Raw genomic sequence first — 19,042 nt, 5'->3', positions numbered from 1 at the left:
GAACCACTTTGCACTCGGGACTGTCATTTCCAAGATTCAGGTTAGTTACATTTTGATTCAAGTGATTTGACAATAACATGGAAAGAATGCAGTGTTTTAATTTGCGAGCAACACCACGCAACGCTTCGTTCGCCAACCAACGTTAACAGCTAACGTTAGCTAACTTATCCTTAGCTTTTAAAGCAACGGTGTAAAAACACTGTACATTTGGGGCTGCCAAGAAAAACGGATCTACGCCACTTCGTCAATGGTAGCAGCATTATTAAACAGGTGTGAGATCGCCTGACCCACCCTTTGATAACGAGGGGTTCGGGAGTGTGGCCGAAGCGGCCGCTTCACAATGAATGTCGTTTGTTTACGCATATTCAGTGTTCACCCCAAAGCTCCAGTCCTACGACGTATCACTCCGCACAACACGTAATGTTAAAACGAACTCGTTAAATCCTAAAACAGCACAGAAAATCCTTTTTTTTAATCTAGATACCCCTTCAAATTGATTTGATTCAGTGGGTAGTTTGGATTTTATCATTACTTGACATGAATACTAAAAGCGGACTAGATTCTGTGTAAGGATTGCTTCATTTTCCTCGCGATACAGGAGGATTCCATTTTATTGCTGAATTTCTTATTGACTTTTTGGGCTCCAAATAACCGTGTGTTGAACATTTGTGAGTATGATATACCGTTTTTCCCTTATGATAAACCTTTAAAGAGTTCTAAAGTATTAAAACCAGTGTCTATATCAAAACATCCACTTGCCACCCCTTGCTTGGTAAATAGTAGTGTCCATAAAAATGCCCGGGACTGCTTTTTTGGTGTAGCTCGCGCTCTTTCGATTGACAGCACAAGCCGTCCAATCTGAAAATTAATTGAGCTTAGCAACAGCAATGTTTTCCTGCAGTCCAATCAACAAAAAGGAGGGCGGGCTTTTTTGGGCCAACGATTGTACTCTCTGATTGGTTAAAAATCTCATCAGTCATGATAGACTTGTGGACTATGTAGTTTCAGGAGGATGTCGTACACGTTAGTTCTGCTGCGAAGATAACAACATATCCCAGAATTCAGTAGACGTTAGAAGCAGAAGCATGCGCACAGAGAGAGGCGGAGCTGCTATATAAACACGGGCTCCCTCTTCTTCAGTAGCACAGTGGACACAGTTGTGACTGTGAGACATAGTCTCTGAGTGAACGCGTCCGTTGACAGCACTGAAACAGTTAATGGTAGTTAGCGACAGTTGCTCTGACAAATCCTTGGAGGAGTAACAAGTGCTCACTTATTCGGAAGTTTGTCTCCAGGCGCGAAAATCAACTTTCTTTAAACATTTTAAGTCCTTCTGGAAGTCTTATTTTTTTCAAATTTTTTTCAAATTTTTTTTATCTTTTAACGAACTTTGACTTCCTGCCGTTTGGGCACGAAACAAATCTAAGATGTGTTAAAGCGGAGCCAATAAGGAGGATATCATCAGAATGACAGAGCCAGCGGAACAGACCCATCGCATGTTAACTTCAGGCAGCGGGGACGCTTTGGAGCATCTCCCAGCCAACAACCGTGGACCACCGCAGAATGGCGAAAGGGGGCGACAGAGAGCGGAGAAGCATCAGCGTCGGGCGGAGAACTGCGAGGATATCAACACAGACGAGTTATGGCAAATGAAAGGCGGACGGAGGGAGGTGTGTCCCGCTTCAGCAGCCGGAAACGATCTCTCCAAGTACCCGAATGCAACGGAGCCTCACAAAACAACCGATGCTGATGCTTCACCCGATGGTGACCACAATCAACGCACGACAAAAGGCGAACACGGCCCACTGCAGGAGACCTTTAACCGGGCAGGAGTGGAGAATTTACTAATCGACTCCGACACTGGCTTAGAAGCACGTCTGGGCAAAAAGAGGCACAGACGCAGGACCTCCAAGAAGAAACGCCACTGGAAGCCTTATAACAAACTTTCATGGGAGGAGAAGAAAGCCCTGGAGGAGCGGGAGACCGTCAGGGCTTCGCGGATGAGGGAGGAGATGTTTGCCAAGGGGCTCCCAGTCGCGCCCTATAACACCACTCAGTTCCTGATGGACGAGCACGACCGAGAGGAGCCCGACCTCAACACAGAAACCGGGGTCAGGCGACCCTCTGGGGTCGGCGTTCGTATGGAGGACACTGGGAGCGAGGAGGACCTCTTCGACAACGAGGAGGAAGAAGACGACGACGGCAGCGGGGGAGGAGGCAGCGACGGCATCGGGAGGCCCGGGAACTCAGGTGGGGAGTATCTCCAAAGAGACTTTTCCGAGACCTACGAGATGTACCACGTAGAGAGTCTGCAGAACATGACAAAACAAGAGTTGGTGCAGGAGTACCTGGAGCTGGAGAAGTGCATGTCCCGACTGGAGGAGGAAAACAACCGCCTGCGGCGCGCCGTAGAGCCCGGGGCCGCCGCGGATAATTCCCAGGTCCGTCTCCAGGAGATGGAGCTGGAGCTGGAGAGACTGAGAGCCGAGAACTCTGAGCTGCTCCTGCAGAACCAGCCCACTAAGCAGAGTGGGCAGGTCGCTACGAATTAAAAAAACTCGGTTCTAAAAAAAAAAAAAAAAAATGGGACTACTGTTTTGTTGTTGTTTTTAATGTCCTCCGTTTTCTGTAATCAGTCTGTCATCTGGACAAAGAAGTCGTTGCACTGCGATGCAATAACCTACCTGTCGTTTCTTTTCTATTTGGGCTGTAAGCGGTCCTGTTAAATTTTCTTCAGGAGGAAATGTAAATACTTCAAAATGAATATTCTCATTTTTTATATATAAAAAGATGTTTAACAACGCCAGATTTGTTTTTCCAGTTAAACTTTATAGGACTATCCACTGACAAACTGTTCAATGTTTAAAGGAAAAAAATAAACGTATCTCATTTCCTCTGCAGAAATTAAATAAGAAATGACTGCAAATTAGGGCAGCTTGCCGATACTTATTTCTTTCTGCAAAAGCAAACTCCAGACTTGTCATTTAGACAGTTGTGTGTTATAATTGGTTCAAATAATAAAAAAGTTTTGATTTAATGTGTTATGTTGTAAAGCTTGTTCCTGTAAGCTACAGGAAGCACTACGAGCTGCAGTGAGGAACTGCTGTTTGTTGCTTTTGATCACAAGGCGTGTTTCCGTCCCTTGCTAGGATGCGAAATTGGGCCAGACAAACATCATCTGTGGGTCCTCAATGAACTGTAGCAACTGGGGGAAGGGGGTTTGAATACAGGCATTATGGAGGGTGTCCCATTCAGATTTGTTGCATCCAGGAAGAAGAGCAAAAACTATTTAGAATGTTCCCAAAAGAAGCAAAACTATCAGAACATGTAAAGTTCTGAAGGTTGAAATGTGTATAGGTTCCTACTACTAAAGCAAATGCAACTTCAGAATGCATAAATATTCAGCTACTGAATTTAAAGAGAAGCGGCCTCCGATTTAGATGCAGTTTCATTTTTAATTGCAGAAGCAAACCATTAGAAGGCTTGAGAAAACATATTCATCTGCCACCTCTAGGGGGCGATACTCAGCTCTTGGTTTAGGTGCAAAAATTCAACACACAACTCGTTTTTTAAACATACTTCTGTTTATTTACATCATATACCTTTGCTTTGAAGCAAACAGCCACAAGGGAAAAAAAATCAGGCGGACAAGCATTATTTTTTTTTTAGTCCAGTCTTTTTCATCAGTTATAGTCAAAGCAATTCCAAAATGTACACAGTTCAGTATGTTACATATTAAGATTGTATGTACAAAAATGTTTAGTTTTAAAATACAACAATAAACATTGGATAAAATCACATTTCAGTACATAACACATCGACTGATGAGGTTTGTTCGCCTTTAGGAAATTTGATATTATCTGGCATGACCTAATGTGGTTTTAGGGTAGGGCTTGTTAGGTGTACCATAATCACACAGACAGATGACCTCAGTTTGTTTCGGGGAGAAAAAAGCAGCTGAGGGATTTCTATGCCTTTATTTGTTTCCTTCGTCTTTAGCAGCATTAGTAACAGCTGTTATAAGCGCCTCTCGTTGGAGGCGAAGGGAGTGCATAGATGTGTCCTTGGCTTGAAGTGTGCTTTTCTTTTCACTCGGAGTTTAATGCACACGTCTTTGGGTCGGTCGCCTTAGCCAGGCCGTCAGCCACATCAGGGGGAGGGAGGAGAACCAAATACAACATAAGGAAATAAAGAAAAAGATGACACCTGCACATGGCACCGCAGAACAACACATTCCAGAAAATCAGGCACTTGTAGAAGAATCTCGAGGTACGAAAAAACTGGAACTTTATTATCATTCTTCACTGGAATATTTGGTCAGAGAAGTTGTTTGTGGTTCTTTATGATGGTTTAACACAAAAGATAAGACTTTCCTATACAGTTCTGTGAAAAGGTACTCCCACCCTACATATTTCTTTTTTGTCACACTCAGATGTTTCATATTATGATACAAAGTTTAACATCAAAGACAACTTGATTAAGTGTTAAAAAGCTGTTTTTATAGTAGGATTTTTGGTCCAGTCTCGTATTGTTGAATCTCCCAGCCAACAACCGTGGCTTTAGATATTGTTCTGGTTTCTTTTGTGACCTACTGGATGATTCATCAATACTCTCTTGGAGTATTTTGTCTGACCAGCCGCTCCTGGGAAGGTTCACTACTGTCCAACAATGGCTCTCACTGTGGTTCACTGGAGTCCCAAAGGATTAGAAATTTCTTCTGTAACGCTTTCCAGACTGATGTATGTCTAAGACTTTGTTCTCTAAACTTTGTTTAATTTCTTTGGATCAGGACCTGATGTGCTGCCTTTTCAAATATTTTTGCCCTACTTCATGTTGTCAGACAGGTTCTATTGAAGTGATTTCTTGATTTTACAGTGACGGAAACTAAACCGAAACCTATGGTCAATCACACTTTTTTCATGACTTAACAAGGGGGGGCATTACCTTTACACACAGGGCCAGGTTGGGTTGAACACTCTTTTTCCTTTGATAAAGAAACAAATGTGTAAGGGGGTAAATACTTTCCACAGCACTGTATCTAAAGACCTGTTTTCAATTTCTCCACTGTACCATTTCTCTCAGTCAGTTAGGATTTATTAGAACCTGACCTTATGGAAAACTCCCTGTCACACACATCCCCCAAGGTAATAACTGTGACGACAGATGAATTCTCAGTGGGGCTGGGCTGAAAAAAGATCCCAAACTAAAAAGGTGAAAATATGACATCTGAGGTAACACTCAGTAATCCCAGACATGAAAACAGCGATGAGCTCAGCCGTTTGTCACGAAGAGGTGCCAGCAAACTATCCCAAAGGGATCTGCTAGGTTCGCTACATGCAATTCCCAGATAGGTTTGTTGATGGATCTTTGCTTAAAGTAGATCACTTTCATTAAAAGTCATCATCTCAGGAGATAAAGGTACTCTGCACAGTGCTGTGAATCAGAAAGGCCATCTATGGAGAAATAAGGAACAGGTTGCATCGTGTTTATCTCCCTCGAACGGGTACGTTCAAGAGGGTCGATCACAATAAAAGTACATTTTTTTTAATTTAATACAAAATATATAATATATATTGAATATAAACAAAAAAATAATATATTAAGGGAAACATTTCAAGTAACTTCTTGAAGGAAATGACTGCACTCTGTGCACGTTTTGTAAACCATATAAAAATAACAAAAAATTACAGGTGAAAACAAACATATTTATATTTACAAAGGTTAACTTAACAAGGCTTTGTACAAAATGCTACAAAACGTGATCATTTCTGCGCAAACACTTATAAACATTATTAACAGGTAGAGACAGACATCAGTATCCATGTGTTGGAAAACGCCTACCGGTTGGACTAAAAGCTGGACTTTTACAGTGAGCGTGGTCAGGAAGACTGATACCAAAAAAGAAAGAAATCAGTTGACTTTACTCCTGAAACAGTTTTCTAACTCTGTGTGTCTGATAATATTTTGTAACATTTACCATTAAACTACATCAACTAAAAGCACCATGTTTCTCAACCAGAGCAAAGCTGCAGGACAGCGCCCTCCTCTGATCACCCGAAAGGATTTTTCATCTATCCGACCAGTCGGGAAGAAAGGGATTTCTATTTTTACTAAATTGGAAATTTTTGGAGATAACACAGATAAAGGTGAGTTCGGTTTATGTCTCAGCACTATTTTTGAGTGATTCTTTTTTTTTAAAAGCAAACAAAAACCCCTAAAGCTTTTGCAACACCAGGAATGCCACTTGCCATGCAAATGGAGGCTAAAAGGAAAGAACTGAATGTGTTGGACCTGCTTAGCCCTGGAAGTTCTCACAGGTACTGGTGGAATCTGGAGGTGGGGACTTGGCATGTAACTGGTTCTTGGTCCAGGCTATCTGCTCCTTGAGTTAGCCCCTGAGTTTTCACCTGGTTTTGGTTCATGGGGGACAGAGGGAACTCATTGACGGTCAGCGGGGGTCTCTTTTCGAATGTTTCGGTGGGTGAAGCCACTACGGTGTGTCTTCGCCACGCTCGTTTCTTCCTTCGTGTCTCAGGCGACGGGGGTTTTCGCAGCCCCACACTGCGCAGGTCGTCGGCAGAGCCCAGCAGTCGAGCCCGGACATGTTCAGCTAAAGACCTGCCGCCCGGGGCGGTTGGGGTGAAGGAGGCGGCTTCGCTGGGCGGCAAGGCGGATCTGGACCGGGATTGTCGCAGGCTTTCCTGGCTGCTGCCTGAGGAAGGGTTGATTTTGGAGGTGTCTCTCCTTGGTCTTGGTGCACTTTCGGACACAGAGTCGGTCCCCTCACCCTGAGACTCCAGCAAGTCCAGGGAGCAGGCCTTGGTCTTCTCCGACTTTAGTTTCTTTCTGGCCAGAGTGTCGCACTGAATCAACTTGTGGGAGTTAAAGGAGGGCCGCGAGTGCAGTCTGTGAGCGGTGGAGGAGGAGGAAGAAGAGGGCGTGTTAGAGCGAGCTCCTTCTTCATTCCTCTCTGCAGAGTCAGTTGTGTGAGTGATGGGAGTGGCCTGGAGGAGGTTTGCGGGTGAGAGGACAGGGGGTTTGCACTGTGAGTAGAGGAAGCTGCGAGGCGTTGGCGGTTGCGGGTTTGCAGGTGTTGTCGAGTGTTTACTGGGTCGCTCCTGGGTAAGAGAGCGTGAGGCGAAGCCGCTCTCATTGTCCGTCTCGCTCACCAGCTCGCTGTGCTCATCATCGGCATCGTCGCCCCTGCCCTCTGACCCTAAGCTCCGCCCTAACGTGGAAAGGGTGGAGTAACCAGAGACAATAGAGCGAGCATCATCCGGTGCTCTCCATGGCTGCCCCTTCACCTCAGGCTGCACTGCCTCCTCCTGCAACAAAATAGCTGTCTGCCTTCCTCCACCCTCTTCCTCTTTAAAGCACGGCCGACTGGAAACAACCACGACCACCTCCTCTTCTGCCTCCTCTTTCCCTCCACCTTCTACAACTTCCTCATCATCATCATCATCGTCCTCTTCCTCCTCGTCCTCCTCTCCCTCAGCTCGAGGAGCAGTTTCCGCCACTGGCAACCCTGCCTCCTCCTCCTCCTCCTCCATCCCAATGTGCCCCGCTTTGAACGGTTCATGCTCTGAGTCATCATCGGTGCTGCTGCCAACACGGCGGGCGAGGTGGCGCTTCCTTCGCTTGCGGCCTGTAACGGCGGACATGATGGACAGAGCGAGGAAGTCCTTGGTGGTAAGGTCTTTCTTTGAACCCCATGACCCCTGAAACAGGAGGAGATACTGCTGTAACACTGACGTACTTTCTGCCTTACATTACAGTTCAGGTTAGAAGTTTAAAAACCCTCATGTCATGTTAATTTTGGCCCAAAAATGGTCAACTTTCAACCATTAAGCTGTTGATGTGAAGTGAGGTGAAACAGTTTGGAGGAACACCTACTTCTTCTGTTCACTTTGTCCAATGCTCCAATAGCACCGGTAGGGAAACAGCACCACAGAATGATGCTGCCAGCACCATGCTTGACAGTTGGTTCAGTGTTTTACCATTTCAAAGCCTCAATTTGACTCTTTGTCCAAATCATTTTTAAACTTACATGCCTAAAGCTGGTAGTTTCTTATTGTCAAAGGATTTGTTTGACAGAATTCCTTAAATATTCCGATACTGAGAACAAACTGGGAAAGTCCAAGGAAGAATGAGAAGACATAAATAAGAAGTTAAAAGACCTTTAGAGCCTTCTGCAACAAATATTAAAGATATTGTAAATCCATGGATGTATTTGAGCCTGTATGTATCATTTTGACCTTTTGAGGAGACATTCCAACAATTAATTCAAACTTGTGCAACTAATTTTGTCATCACAAATGTATTGCAGTTTTATGTTGTACAGTTGTTCCACCCTGGAAAGAAAACAACTTTAATAAATCGAGGCCAAACATTCCCACAATGAGTTTGTCTGAACTTCTGACCAGAATGTTATGCCTAATAAACCGTCGTGTGTGTTTGAGAGACACTACCTTTGATTTAGCCGAGTCACTGTTGGTTGAGTCTGTGGAAGAAGAAAGACAGACATCAGACAGTAAGAAGAGCTTAAATTAACAAGTCGAAGCAGTCATGGTGGAGGACGCAGAGGCCGATTCAGGCTGTTTTATAAAAATTCTTTGTACTTTTGGGCTAATTTAAGCAGAATTGTTTGTTAAGTCACTTCCCTTCTTGCAGAAATATTCTCAGGAAAGCCTTATCTGGCTCATTGGAAGCAAAATATAAAGCAATGAGGACAGACTTAAGACATTTACACAGAACCGTCCTCTTTCTGACAGAATAAACAGAAATTCACGTGGAGATGGGATCTTCCACTGTGTCCTCTCACCATGTCAGAACCCCGAGCAAACACACCGGTTTACAGACTGAAGCATTTAGAGGGAAAGACAATGATTTGAGGGGAAGCAGCAGGTGCATTAGGAACCCACAGCAAACACTGATAGCACCAATCATTGACAGGGAAGGAAGTAAGACACACATTTTCTCACAAACACAGACACACAAAGATGGAGGATCAAATTTTTTTCACAATTTCCTAGACGGTAAAAATTACACCTAAATGTTTATTTAAAAAAAACAAAACTATCCAGGATATGAGGGCAGGCAAGGTGTTAACATACATTAGGAACATGATTAAACTCTTTATTTAAACCAGCATCTTAAAAAACGAAAATACTGGTACATTCAGTTCATTTTACAGCATTTCAAGCCTAATATATATTTCAGTGAAATGACATGACAGTAGAAATTATAGTAGCAATTAAAAGTGCAGAAAATATGCTTCACCATAGTCCTCATATACATGATTATAGCTTGTCTGGCTACAAAAAGATAACCACAGCCTTTAATATAAAAATTAAAAAAATCACTTATTTTCTTAATTTTGATCATTTCAGCAGCAGCAGCTTTTACCACCATTCCCTGAAACATTTCAAATTACATTTTCTTATTAAATAGAAATATTAAAATCAACATAGGACAGTTATTTTTGATTATATACATGTGAGTATAATCAATTGTGAATATTATAAATAAACCCTGCATAGAGAATACAGTTTAAGAAAAATATTTTCAAAACGTTCATTCAAAGCAGTTCATCATTTAGACCTTTTGGAGTCTGAGGTTTGAAGAAAAATAAGTCTTATGTAGTTTGAGGTCATCACCCCTAGGTGGCAGAGCAACCTGTTCAGTGCTACAAAACCTTCAATCAGGAAATATAATGATAAGCGTAATTCAAGTGGACAGCAGCAGAAGAATCTCAGTCATTGTTGCTTATTGTGATTTCGTGCCCAATTTATGCATTGCATGTGTGGATGGACAAGCAACAACCTAATTAAAGTTAATTTCTTGTACGAGGATGAATGGTTTCAGGGTACCGATGCACTCTGCACAGCAGTTACTACCATTTCACAAGATTTCTTTTTACATTTAAATTTAAATAAAACAAGATTAATTCTATTTTTATTTACCAGTAAAGAGGGATCTTTAAATATAGAACATAGTTCAGGATCATATTTGAAGATCTGCCAGTGTTTTTTAATTTTGATTTTGTATTGGCAGAGTGAGATGAAAATTAAGTAATGCACATAACTAAAAACTTCTTTTGTTTTCTTACAGTTTAGGTAAAATAGAACCATCTATTTTAAATCCAACTCAAAGGCTTCTGTGAAGCCTGAAGATGGGTAACCTCACTGTCTAAATCTATCTCTCATTTCCTCAGGCTTTTGGCTGTATGAAATCCTCTGTAGAGTGGCAAATCATTCTCAGATGATAAAACTGACTAATAGGGAGGTTATTTTTAGTTGGAGTATGGGGAAAACTTGTGGCCAAGATCGGCATTTTATTTGTTCCTTTTTGTTAGATAGTTGTAATTAAGGAACCCTTATCTTTCAGAATCCCACATGTAAAAAACGAACTTTGCCCTGACTACAGGTTGATGTGAACTGTAAATAGCTATCAAAGCTGTACAGCAAAGTAATAATATGAAAACCAGATATTTCTTCCATCCTCACACAGGCAAAAAATGTAGTTCAAAATGTTACAACATGGGCATCCACATGTTATATAAACGATCTGCTGCTCCTGTGAGGTTTAAAAAAAAGCTAAGCCAGCATAAAAGCACAATATGCTGAGATGATCCAGGTTACTCTGCCACCCAAGGGTGGTGACCCCAAACCACATGTGGCTTATCTGAGTAATACCCTTCAAACTTTGGCTCCAAAAGGACTGAATAATGAACTACTTTTAAACATATTCCTTTAATACTTTCATGAGATTTTACAAAATTGTATAATCAAATTATACTCCACACAGGGTTTATTATAGTTTATAAAAATAATACCTTTGCCTATGAGATAATGTTCTTTTATATGGGAGCCCACATTATATCTAGTGTTTTCTGTACACCTTCTAATATTAGGATTTTATTGGTTACACACTTAGAACCAGACACATTAGAGTGTGTTTGCCTGATGAAGGTCTGCAAAGTGTTTTGACTACCTACTGTCTGAAATGCTGTGTTTTATCATCTGTTTTGAAGACCCCATCAGACCAAGTCCATGGGTATTATTGTGTCTACTTCTGTCAGAATGAAAAAAAGCCAAACAGTATATACAGCTTGATAAAACCAATCAAGTTCCAAAGGAAAAGGTCCTTTCAGCTTGCTTGTATGTTTCTGAGAGAAAACCAAAGCCCAGAATGGTAAAACGCCTCTAGAATATCAAGACCTGCTGATTTTCTAGATAAGATCAAACTTTAAAACAACTTTCACGCCATTGTCGGCCTAATGTGGCATCCTGTATGTAGTAGACTGATGGTGTCGAGCTGCGGTCCATGAGGGGCGGTGACCTGCACTTTGATTATAATTGGCCCCCATCTTGCTACCCCTTTGAAATGTATTTTAGAGGTGCCCCTGTTGAAATGGAGGATTAACTCCTTAACAGGTCACCATTTTCTGTAGTCACATGTGGAATCAGGAAAATATTTAAAACATCTATGTTTTATAGCTTGTATGCTTAAACTGAGTTGCCATAGCAATTTGAGTTTAGATAATCATTAGATAATTTAGATTTTGTTTGCATTAGGAATACTAACGTGAGGAGCAAAATAATATATTTTTTTGTTCTTGAGCAAACAAACAGCATCATCATTGTATATGCTGCTGCATTTGAGCACAATTATTGCTGAGGAGGATTATGACTAAAATTCTTGGTTTGCACTACTAAAGATGAGCCATTTATTCGTCAAAGAAACTAATTTGCTATTAACCCTGCAGCTCTTTTCAGCAGAAAGCAAAAAGGTTTGGCTCACAGCTGTGATCTGGGAGCTTCACACAATAGTTTTTATCCTTACCACTCAAACTTTGAATTGGCACATCAGAAATAACAACACCTAGAGTCCCATAAGAGCCAGGAGTGCGGGTAGAGGAGCCTGATGATTGGGGCCACATTGATTGAAAAACAAAAAGCATGGAGGATGAGTGAATCGCTGTGCCCTGCAGTCAGAATGAGTTGCCTCTCTGGGTCAAGTGTACACTCTGAGTCAGAAACAGCAGCTTTAACAGCTTCAAGTCACCCATTAAGTTATTAGTCAAACCAGGACGACACTGAAGGGGCAGGGTTCTTATTTTAAAGAGACCTCAATCTGACAGTGACAGGGAGGACGCCAACCTCCAGGGGAAATGAAGACCATGGAGACGTTAGCAGTTACCACAACTAACACACTCGCTCAACACACACACAAACATTGCCAGGGGAGTTCCCGTCCTACCGCAGTGGCTGCTCCACAGGCTCAGCTAAGAGAAGGAAACGCAGAAACGCACAGAGAGAAAGATGAGCAACATGGAAGGAAAAAAAAGAAGTCAGCAGAAAGGAGAGAAGTGTAGGCATGCTGTCAAACACAGAGACACTCAGAGTGCTAACAGATCTCCGGATTCAGTTCTCATGCTGCATTCCAGTTCTGTTTGGAAAGTTGGACATTTCATTTCCAATTTAGTTTTTGAACACTATGTGACATTAAAAGTCAAAAGAATTTACACTCTTGTCCTAATATAACACAAAGAGAGTAAAAACAAGCATTCAATTTGAACGATTTGTAGCTTTGCTGGCTCACCTGAAGCCTCCCCGAGCAGAGCGGTCCTGCCGATGTTGGACAGAAGGTGGTCAATGTTGGGGGCAGGCTGGACGTCCTCGGTGTCCACCGGGGTCTGGGGAGACAAGTGGAAAGACCTGATCTTTAGAAGGCAGAAATCGGGAGTAAAAATGTGGAACTTTTTATCCATAAACTAGAGCTTTCTCTAAGTAGATGAAAGACGTCCAAACTGCTGAAAATCCTTCACACCAAAGCCAAGGGATGAAGCGTGCTTCTCAATAATTAACTGAGATTTTATAGTAATTATTTAAAGCAACTGCTGCACTTGGTACTACATTTAGAAATAAAATAATGAACAAACTACAAGGAGATGCTTCTGAATGTGTTTATTGATGCATACTTCATTAGATGTCCAAGAAATCTTTTACAAAAATGCCCTCTGGATTCAATTTTCTTGGCTGATTTAGAGTTTTTTTTAAGACTGATGCATTGATTTTTTTTTTTTTTAAATCTCCCTTGAAGAACTCTAAACAGTTAAAATATACATTTTGTCAGGTTAAAGGTTTGGACTTTGACTGGTCCAGTGTAGCATCAGCTATTCTGCTGGGATCATTATTTCTCTCTTTGACATCTTGTATCTTTGTAGTTCTGGTTCTTTCATTCCCAACTTTTTCAGGTATAACATGACCAGAACTACAAGGGTTACAAGGAGCCATATGCCGTGGGTTGCTTACAGTCAGTGACTAATGACTGAAATGACTCTAATATGTAATACTGATCAGCTAGAGGTTAATCTGTTCTTTTGGTTTGATCAGTAGGGCCATAATCTCTCATATTTAAAACCCACCCAAACCAAATCAGAATAAAAATAAATGGAAATATGATGCAATACAATGTTTGTCATCAAACAATAAACAATTACATGAAATATGTGTGATTTCTGCATTTTTAAAATGTTTTTTTGTAGCACAAGCGGCCTATATTTTTACATTTCTTCGACAGTAAGCTGACAGGAAAGGGGCGGAGAGAGGGGGAAGACATGCAGCAAACGTCGCCTGGGCCGGGAGTTGAAGCCACAAAAAGCTGCGTTCAGGACTGAAGCTTCTGAATCTGGGTCTTGCGTTTCAACCCCTGCGCCACCACTGTGCCCCCACTGTAATGAGTATTTATTGCCTTCCTACATAAACTGCAAAGAACAAGCTGACATGCCAAGGTTTAAGTGCAAGGGTAGGAATGGGCTTGTTTACCATGAGATAGGGGACAAAATTTTAACATGTAGATATGAAATGGGGGAGTTCTGTTTGGACAGAAGGTCTCATAATTGACTCTAGGATACTTTTCGCATCAACAGGATTTGATAAATGCAAGATAGCCAAGTCTTTTGACTGCAAGCCCATATCATTACCCCTCCACCATGCTTTATCACAGTGTTTGTGGTAATATGCTGTGGTTGGTTTTAGCCTAACATGCTACTGTGCATTATTACCAAATATCTTTACGCAGCTCCCGTCTGTCTAAAAAACATAGTCCCAGAAGCCATGTGATTCATTCAGGAGAAACGTTTTAATCTTCAAAGTCATCACCTGTTCAATCTTTTTCCAGATTTTCTACCATGAAATGTAATATTTGACATGCTAACTGATGTCTATAGAATCCCTGAGATGTGGCTCTTTGTTTTTGTGTAATATGTCGTTTCCATTTGTATGTAACCTCTTTAGCTTTAGAACAATGGACTCCAAAGACCTCAGTAAGAATGATCTCTCTCAAGTCATTGCTCACTCAAAAAAACATGATTTGAAGCTTTCGGTTAACTTCAAATCATAGACATCATTGTATGACTGTGTTTTAAATATATGCCATTAAGGGTTACTTAGACTTAATGTTATTTGTATCTCTCTTAATGTCCCCTGAATACACACCTGTGTTCTGTACAGAACAAAGCGCTCATCCAGGGCCAGGAATTTCCTGGTTTGGGCCACAATACCTTTCCTTTTTCTTTTTTAAATTACTGACACTGGTGACATTTTACCTGGGACGCTGGCTGTGTGATCTGTAGTTTTTAAAGGGAATCATTTCATTTCTGTTAGCTTGTAAAGATCGGGCACATGCAGCGGGTTAAGCTTTAACAAAAGCTCAGTTTAGTTATCCGAAGCCTTTCAGCGATTGTTTATCTACTGATTTAATTTGCCCAAATTAAATATCACATATTAGAAATTTTCCTTACTTGGTGGAATAATATCCAGAATCCAAAACTAAATTTGAAAGTAGTGTTCAACTATTTAGTTTCACATTTATTCTTTAATTACAGAACTATTCATATTTGAATGATGCAAGTCAGTTAAAGAAAAGGTGCCGCTGCCCCGATAATCAATACAACCTGATTTATTCTCAAATTAAGTCAATGTAGTATTATAGACAAAAACAATCAGACTAAACGAACAGCTCAACATGTCATTCCTGTGTAATTATTTACAGCACAGGCTGTAAAAACTACATGAACGTTTGTGTTTACGACTTCTCCAAAGGTTACTTTGGAGTCAGGCGTTTCAGTTACACCGATGTGATTGTAGGTTTCAGTCAAAGAGGGCAAGTCCTTTTAAAAAAAACCTTTCTGTGGCTAATCCCCACTCCTGATATAACAGCACATCTGACAGGTTGGAAAGGAAACCTCATCTTAACTGTGGATAAAGGAGTGATAGCTTTGTGTTTCTGCTTCGCTCTGTTGACTAATATGGAATAAAAGGATGGCCGCACGACATCTGATAACCTAGAGCTTAGGACAGATAAATAACGAGCAGCAGGAAATTAAACACCATAAATGCAAAAACTAAATAAAAAATTTACTTTATAGAAATGCTGTTGATTGATCTGGAGAGATGATTAATCAGAGGATAACAGAAATATGAGCAAAATAAATGTAATAAATATAAAACATTTATAGTTTTGCTTGATTTATAGAACAAAAATGGGAAATTCAGGAACTTTTCCAAAGGCTATATGAGTTAATTTTTGGATCTTTTAAGAAAAACAGGACCTTTAAATATGTTTAATAATATAAGAGAAGCCAAAAACGTATGAATGCTAAAATGCCGATCATCATCTTGAAATGTGGGTCGAGGATTCTAACCCCTCCCTGGATATGTTCCTTAAATAAAACGCCAGAAAAAGCCCAAATCCCACCTGACAGCATAAGATAAGACAAAATCCTAATGAAATACATTCAAGTTTGTGCATTTAACATGAAAATGTTCAAAGGACTGAATACTTTTGCAAGGCACTGCATTAAAGCTCCTTTAGTTGATGTGCAATTTGAGAAATCAATTAGGCTAATTCTTAATATGGGATTTTAAATATAAGCTATATACTTCATCTATCTGAATGCTTTCATTCAAATTCATTTGTCGTTTTTATGCTTTTTCAATGTAACTGCTTTTATTGTTTTATCATTTTATATTGGTAATTAACTAGTCATGTTTTACTACCACTGCCCTTTGAAGATGAGCTTTGAAGAAAGCTCTGACCATGGCAAACTAAACAAGACCTAAACATAGAAATGGTACTTATTATAGCCAAACAAAAATAAAGGACAGGTATTTTACATTTAATAAATACTGTAGTCTTTTATACAAAATGTTCTGCATTTGAACTTTGTTTTAAGACATGCTTGCCAGTACTAGAAAGCCTACCTTCTCATCCTTATCGAGCTCATCTGTGAAAAACCAGATGCACTGTAACAGAGAGGGAAACATTCAGCATTACAAAGCCTTTATGATACGTGCAAGTCTTAACCAGTATGTGTTTGTCTCACATGTTGGACGAGCGTCTCAACGATCTTGTAGCGGTCGGGCATGTGGGTGACCATGTCTTTCATGTTGTCCTCAGAGGTTCGAACCAGGGTCGGCCCAAACACCAGAGCCAAATTACGAGGCTCCATCTGAATGCACCAGGAGAAGAAAAAAAAAAACAGATGAGTTGTAAGGATTCTGCAGAAGATGCCTGACCCGATTTCCCACCCACAAAACGGCATTTGACACACCTTGTTTTTATCGGAGTGGTCTGCAACCGTCTTCAAGTGGCTAATGAGGAATTTCAGTGTGTGGTAATAATGATCAGGAAGGTCTCGGATCTGTAACAAAACAACAGGCTAACCTGTTCAACCAGCCAGATCCATCAATTTTGCTGAAGTTCTTGGGGAATAAAGAACACGTACCATTTTCTTCATGGTCTTCAGTCGCTCCGATGCATTCTCCATCCGATTGGCATCGATAAAGTCGTTGTACTTGTCTGTTTAATGTTGGACAGATTAAAGCAAGTGAGTTGAATGATTTGAATAAATATCCAAGAATGGCATGCATAAAAGCTTGTTGGAACGTGTGGACTCACCATTGGTAAACAGAGGCTCTGGAAGCTTCCTGAAGAAGGATTTGAGTAAACTGCTGACAACGTTGAGGTCCTGCCACTTCTAAAGACAACAACAAACACAGACATCACAATATTTCATTTTCTAACCCTGCTAACCAAGTTTCTCACTGATTAAAGACCTGTTGCAAACTTTTTAGACCCAGCAGATGTTAAGTCTTTCACATTTATTTTGAAATCTAAATTAAATCACTTTATCAGAATCAGAATCAGAATCCGCTTTATTGCCAAGTTCGTACATACAAACAAGGAATTTGATTCCGGTACACTTTGCTCTTTGGTTTTGTTTTCGCATTACAGAATATACATATTTACAATGTACACATATATAAATAAAAATGTGCATTTGCGACATCTGTATGCTGTTGTTCTGTACTCTATTGAATGTTCAACAGAGAAACAGCCTGGGGGAAGAAACTGTCTCTGTGGCGGCTGGTTTTAGTGAACAGTGCTCTGTAGCGGCAGCCTGAAGGTAAAGCTCTGAACAGTTTATGTGCAGGGTGTGTGGGGTCTGCAGAGATTTTAGCAGCTCCTTTCCTGACCCTAGACCTGTATAAGTCCTGGATGGAGGGAAGGTCAGCCCTGATTATTCTCTGATTTATGGTATCTATGGCCCCGATTTATGGTATCTATGGTACCTTAGGAACCTGGGAAAAAACAGAAACTGGAGGGAGGAAAGAAGGACACAACGAACTAAGGACTTATACAAGAAAGGATGGGTAAGAGTAAGGACACAGAGGAGGATTGAAGAAAGGAAGGAGAGAAAAAAGGAAAGAAAAAAGGAAAGAAAGCAGGAAAGGGCTGCCCAATGAAGAAATAAAAGGAGGAAAGGAAAGAAAGAAAGAAAAAAGAATGAAGGACACAATGAAGAAGGAAAGGAAAAGAAGACACAAGGATAAAGGAAGGTATGACACCAGGAAGGAAAGAAAGAGAAGAGGGACACAATGAACAAGGAAGACGAAGCAAGAAGGAAGGATGGACACAAGAAGGAAAGAATAACAAACAAACAAAGGTGGGGCACAACCTTTAGACAATGGGATACATAATAAAAGCTGAAATTAGAAATATTTTCCATACTTTTATGTTTTTTCATCCATACTCGTTTAGACTGTGTAGCTCTGCACATTATATTAAGCCGCCTGGTTGTGTTTTCTCACCTCTTCTGCAGGGTTGATGTCCATACCCTTGTTGAGCTGTTCCTGAAGCTGCAAGACGATGGCGTTATTCCCGGGAACTCGGTATATTCCGGTGTATTCCAGGCCCATCTCCTCCACCAAACCGCAGCAGAACTCAACGATCAAAGGGATAAACTGAGAAGGAAGGTGCAAAGCAAACAGAATGTAGTCTAAGATATTACAAAGAAAAATAAACAGCATTTAGAAACAGACAGGGTCAAAAGTGGCTCACCTTGTTGTTTGTACCAGGCTGACATTCCTCCAGCCTCACACCAAAAGCTTTGGGCCCAGCTTTCTTTGACTTCTTCATGATGTTAATTCCCCACGGAGACTTTGGAGGGCTGCTCTCATCTGGACACATTTTTTAAAGGAACTGTTTAGGAGCTCATTTTACTGAGTACATAAAGTAATATACAAAGGTTTTAGAACAAGCCAAATTTCTTAATATTTTCTTCCAAGAGGCCAAACTTCAATGCAATCTTTTAAAAAGGTCTTGATCAATAGTTTTTCAGGCTTTTTAAAGCTTTTTACAGTTCAGTTGACTTTAGGTCCAATATATTTACTCTATTACCTCTCCATTTTCAGAAGAATGTTTTTTTTTTTGCTTCTTTAGTTCTTAACACAGACCTATTAGTTGTTCAGGTATAAAACGTGTCTCCAATAGACAAATAATCAAGACAAATTTCAAATTAGATGTTTAGGCCCCTTTCAGGAAATAATATTAATTTGTGATTATGAGTTTGGGACACAAACAGAGCAGAAATCCTGGATGTTCCTCCAGAGTCCATCTAATACTGAAAACACTTCATTCAGTAAAACCTGATGAAGATAATGACACATTGAACATGGTGCACAATAATTTTACT

The 19,042-nt window shown here is 40.7% G+C and overlaps 2 protein-coding genes across 10 annotated transcripts in view; one reads left to right on the top strand and one right to left on the bottom strand.

Annotated features, from left to right (window-relative positions):
• The first annotated feature begins 1,135 nt into the window (after positions 1–1,135).
• On the top strand, positions 1,136–3,037 carry LOC124863513 (protein HEXIM1-like). Its single transcript, XM_047357913.1, has one exon. It carries the CDS (start codon positions 1,467–1,469, stop codon positions 2,550–2,552), a length of 1,086 nt encoding a protein of 361 aa, XP_047213869.1. The 5' UTR covers positions 1,136–1,466; the 3' UTR covers positions 2,553–3,037.
• Positions 3,038–3,565: 528 nt separating this feature from the next.
• LOC124863511 (rho GTPase-activating protein 23-like) overlaps positions 3,566–19,042 on the bottom strand; it is an 87,845-nt gene continuing 72,368 nt past the window's right edge. For all 9 annotated transcript variants that reach the window (XM_047357910.1, XM_047357909.1, XM_047357904.1 and 6 more), the window contains 10 exons: positions 18,409–18,527; positions 18,159–18,311; positions 16,966–17,044; positions 16,793–16,866; positions 16,619–16,708; positions 16,391–16,516; positions 16,269–16,310; positions 12,604–12,697; positions 8,469–8,500; positions 3,566–7,718 (listed from right to left, as the gene is read on the bottom strand). In XM_047357910.1, coding sequence (XP_047213866.1) covers positions 6,312–7,718; positions 8,469–8,500; positions 12,604–12,697; positions 16,269–16,310; positions 16,391–16,516; positions 16,619–16,708; positions 16,793–16,866; positions 16,966–17,044; positions 18,159–18,311; positions 18,409–18,527 — 2,216 coding nt within the window. In that variant the 3' untranslated portion in view covers positions 3,566–6,311. The remainder of the gene's footprint in view (positions 7,719–8,468; positions 8,501–12,603; positions 12,698–16,268; positions 16,311–16,390; positions 16,517–16,618; positions 16,709–16,792; positions 16,867–16,965; positions 17,045–18,158; positions 18,312–18,408; positions 18,528–19,042) is intronic.

Source organism: Girardinichthys multiradiatus, chromosome X (genome assembly GCF_021462225.1).
Source record: "Girardinichthys multiradiatus isolate DD_20200921_A chromosome X, DD_fGirMul_XY1, whole genome shotgun sequence".
In the NCBI taxonomy this organism is placed as follows: domain Eukaryota; kingdom Metazoa; phylum Chordata; class Actinopteri; order Cyprinodontiformes; family Goodeidae; genus Girardinichthys; species Girardinichthys multiradiatus.
The sequence above is the reverse complement of the archived record's forward strand: the minus strand, read 5'-3'. Positions and strand labels throughout refer to the sequence as shown.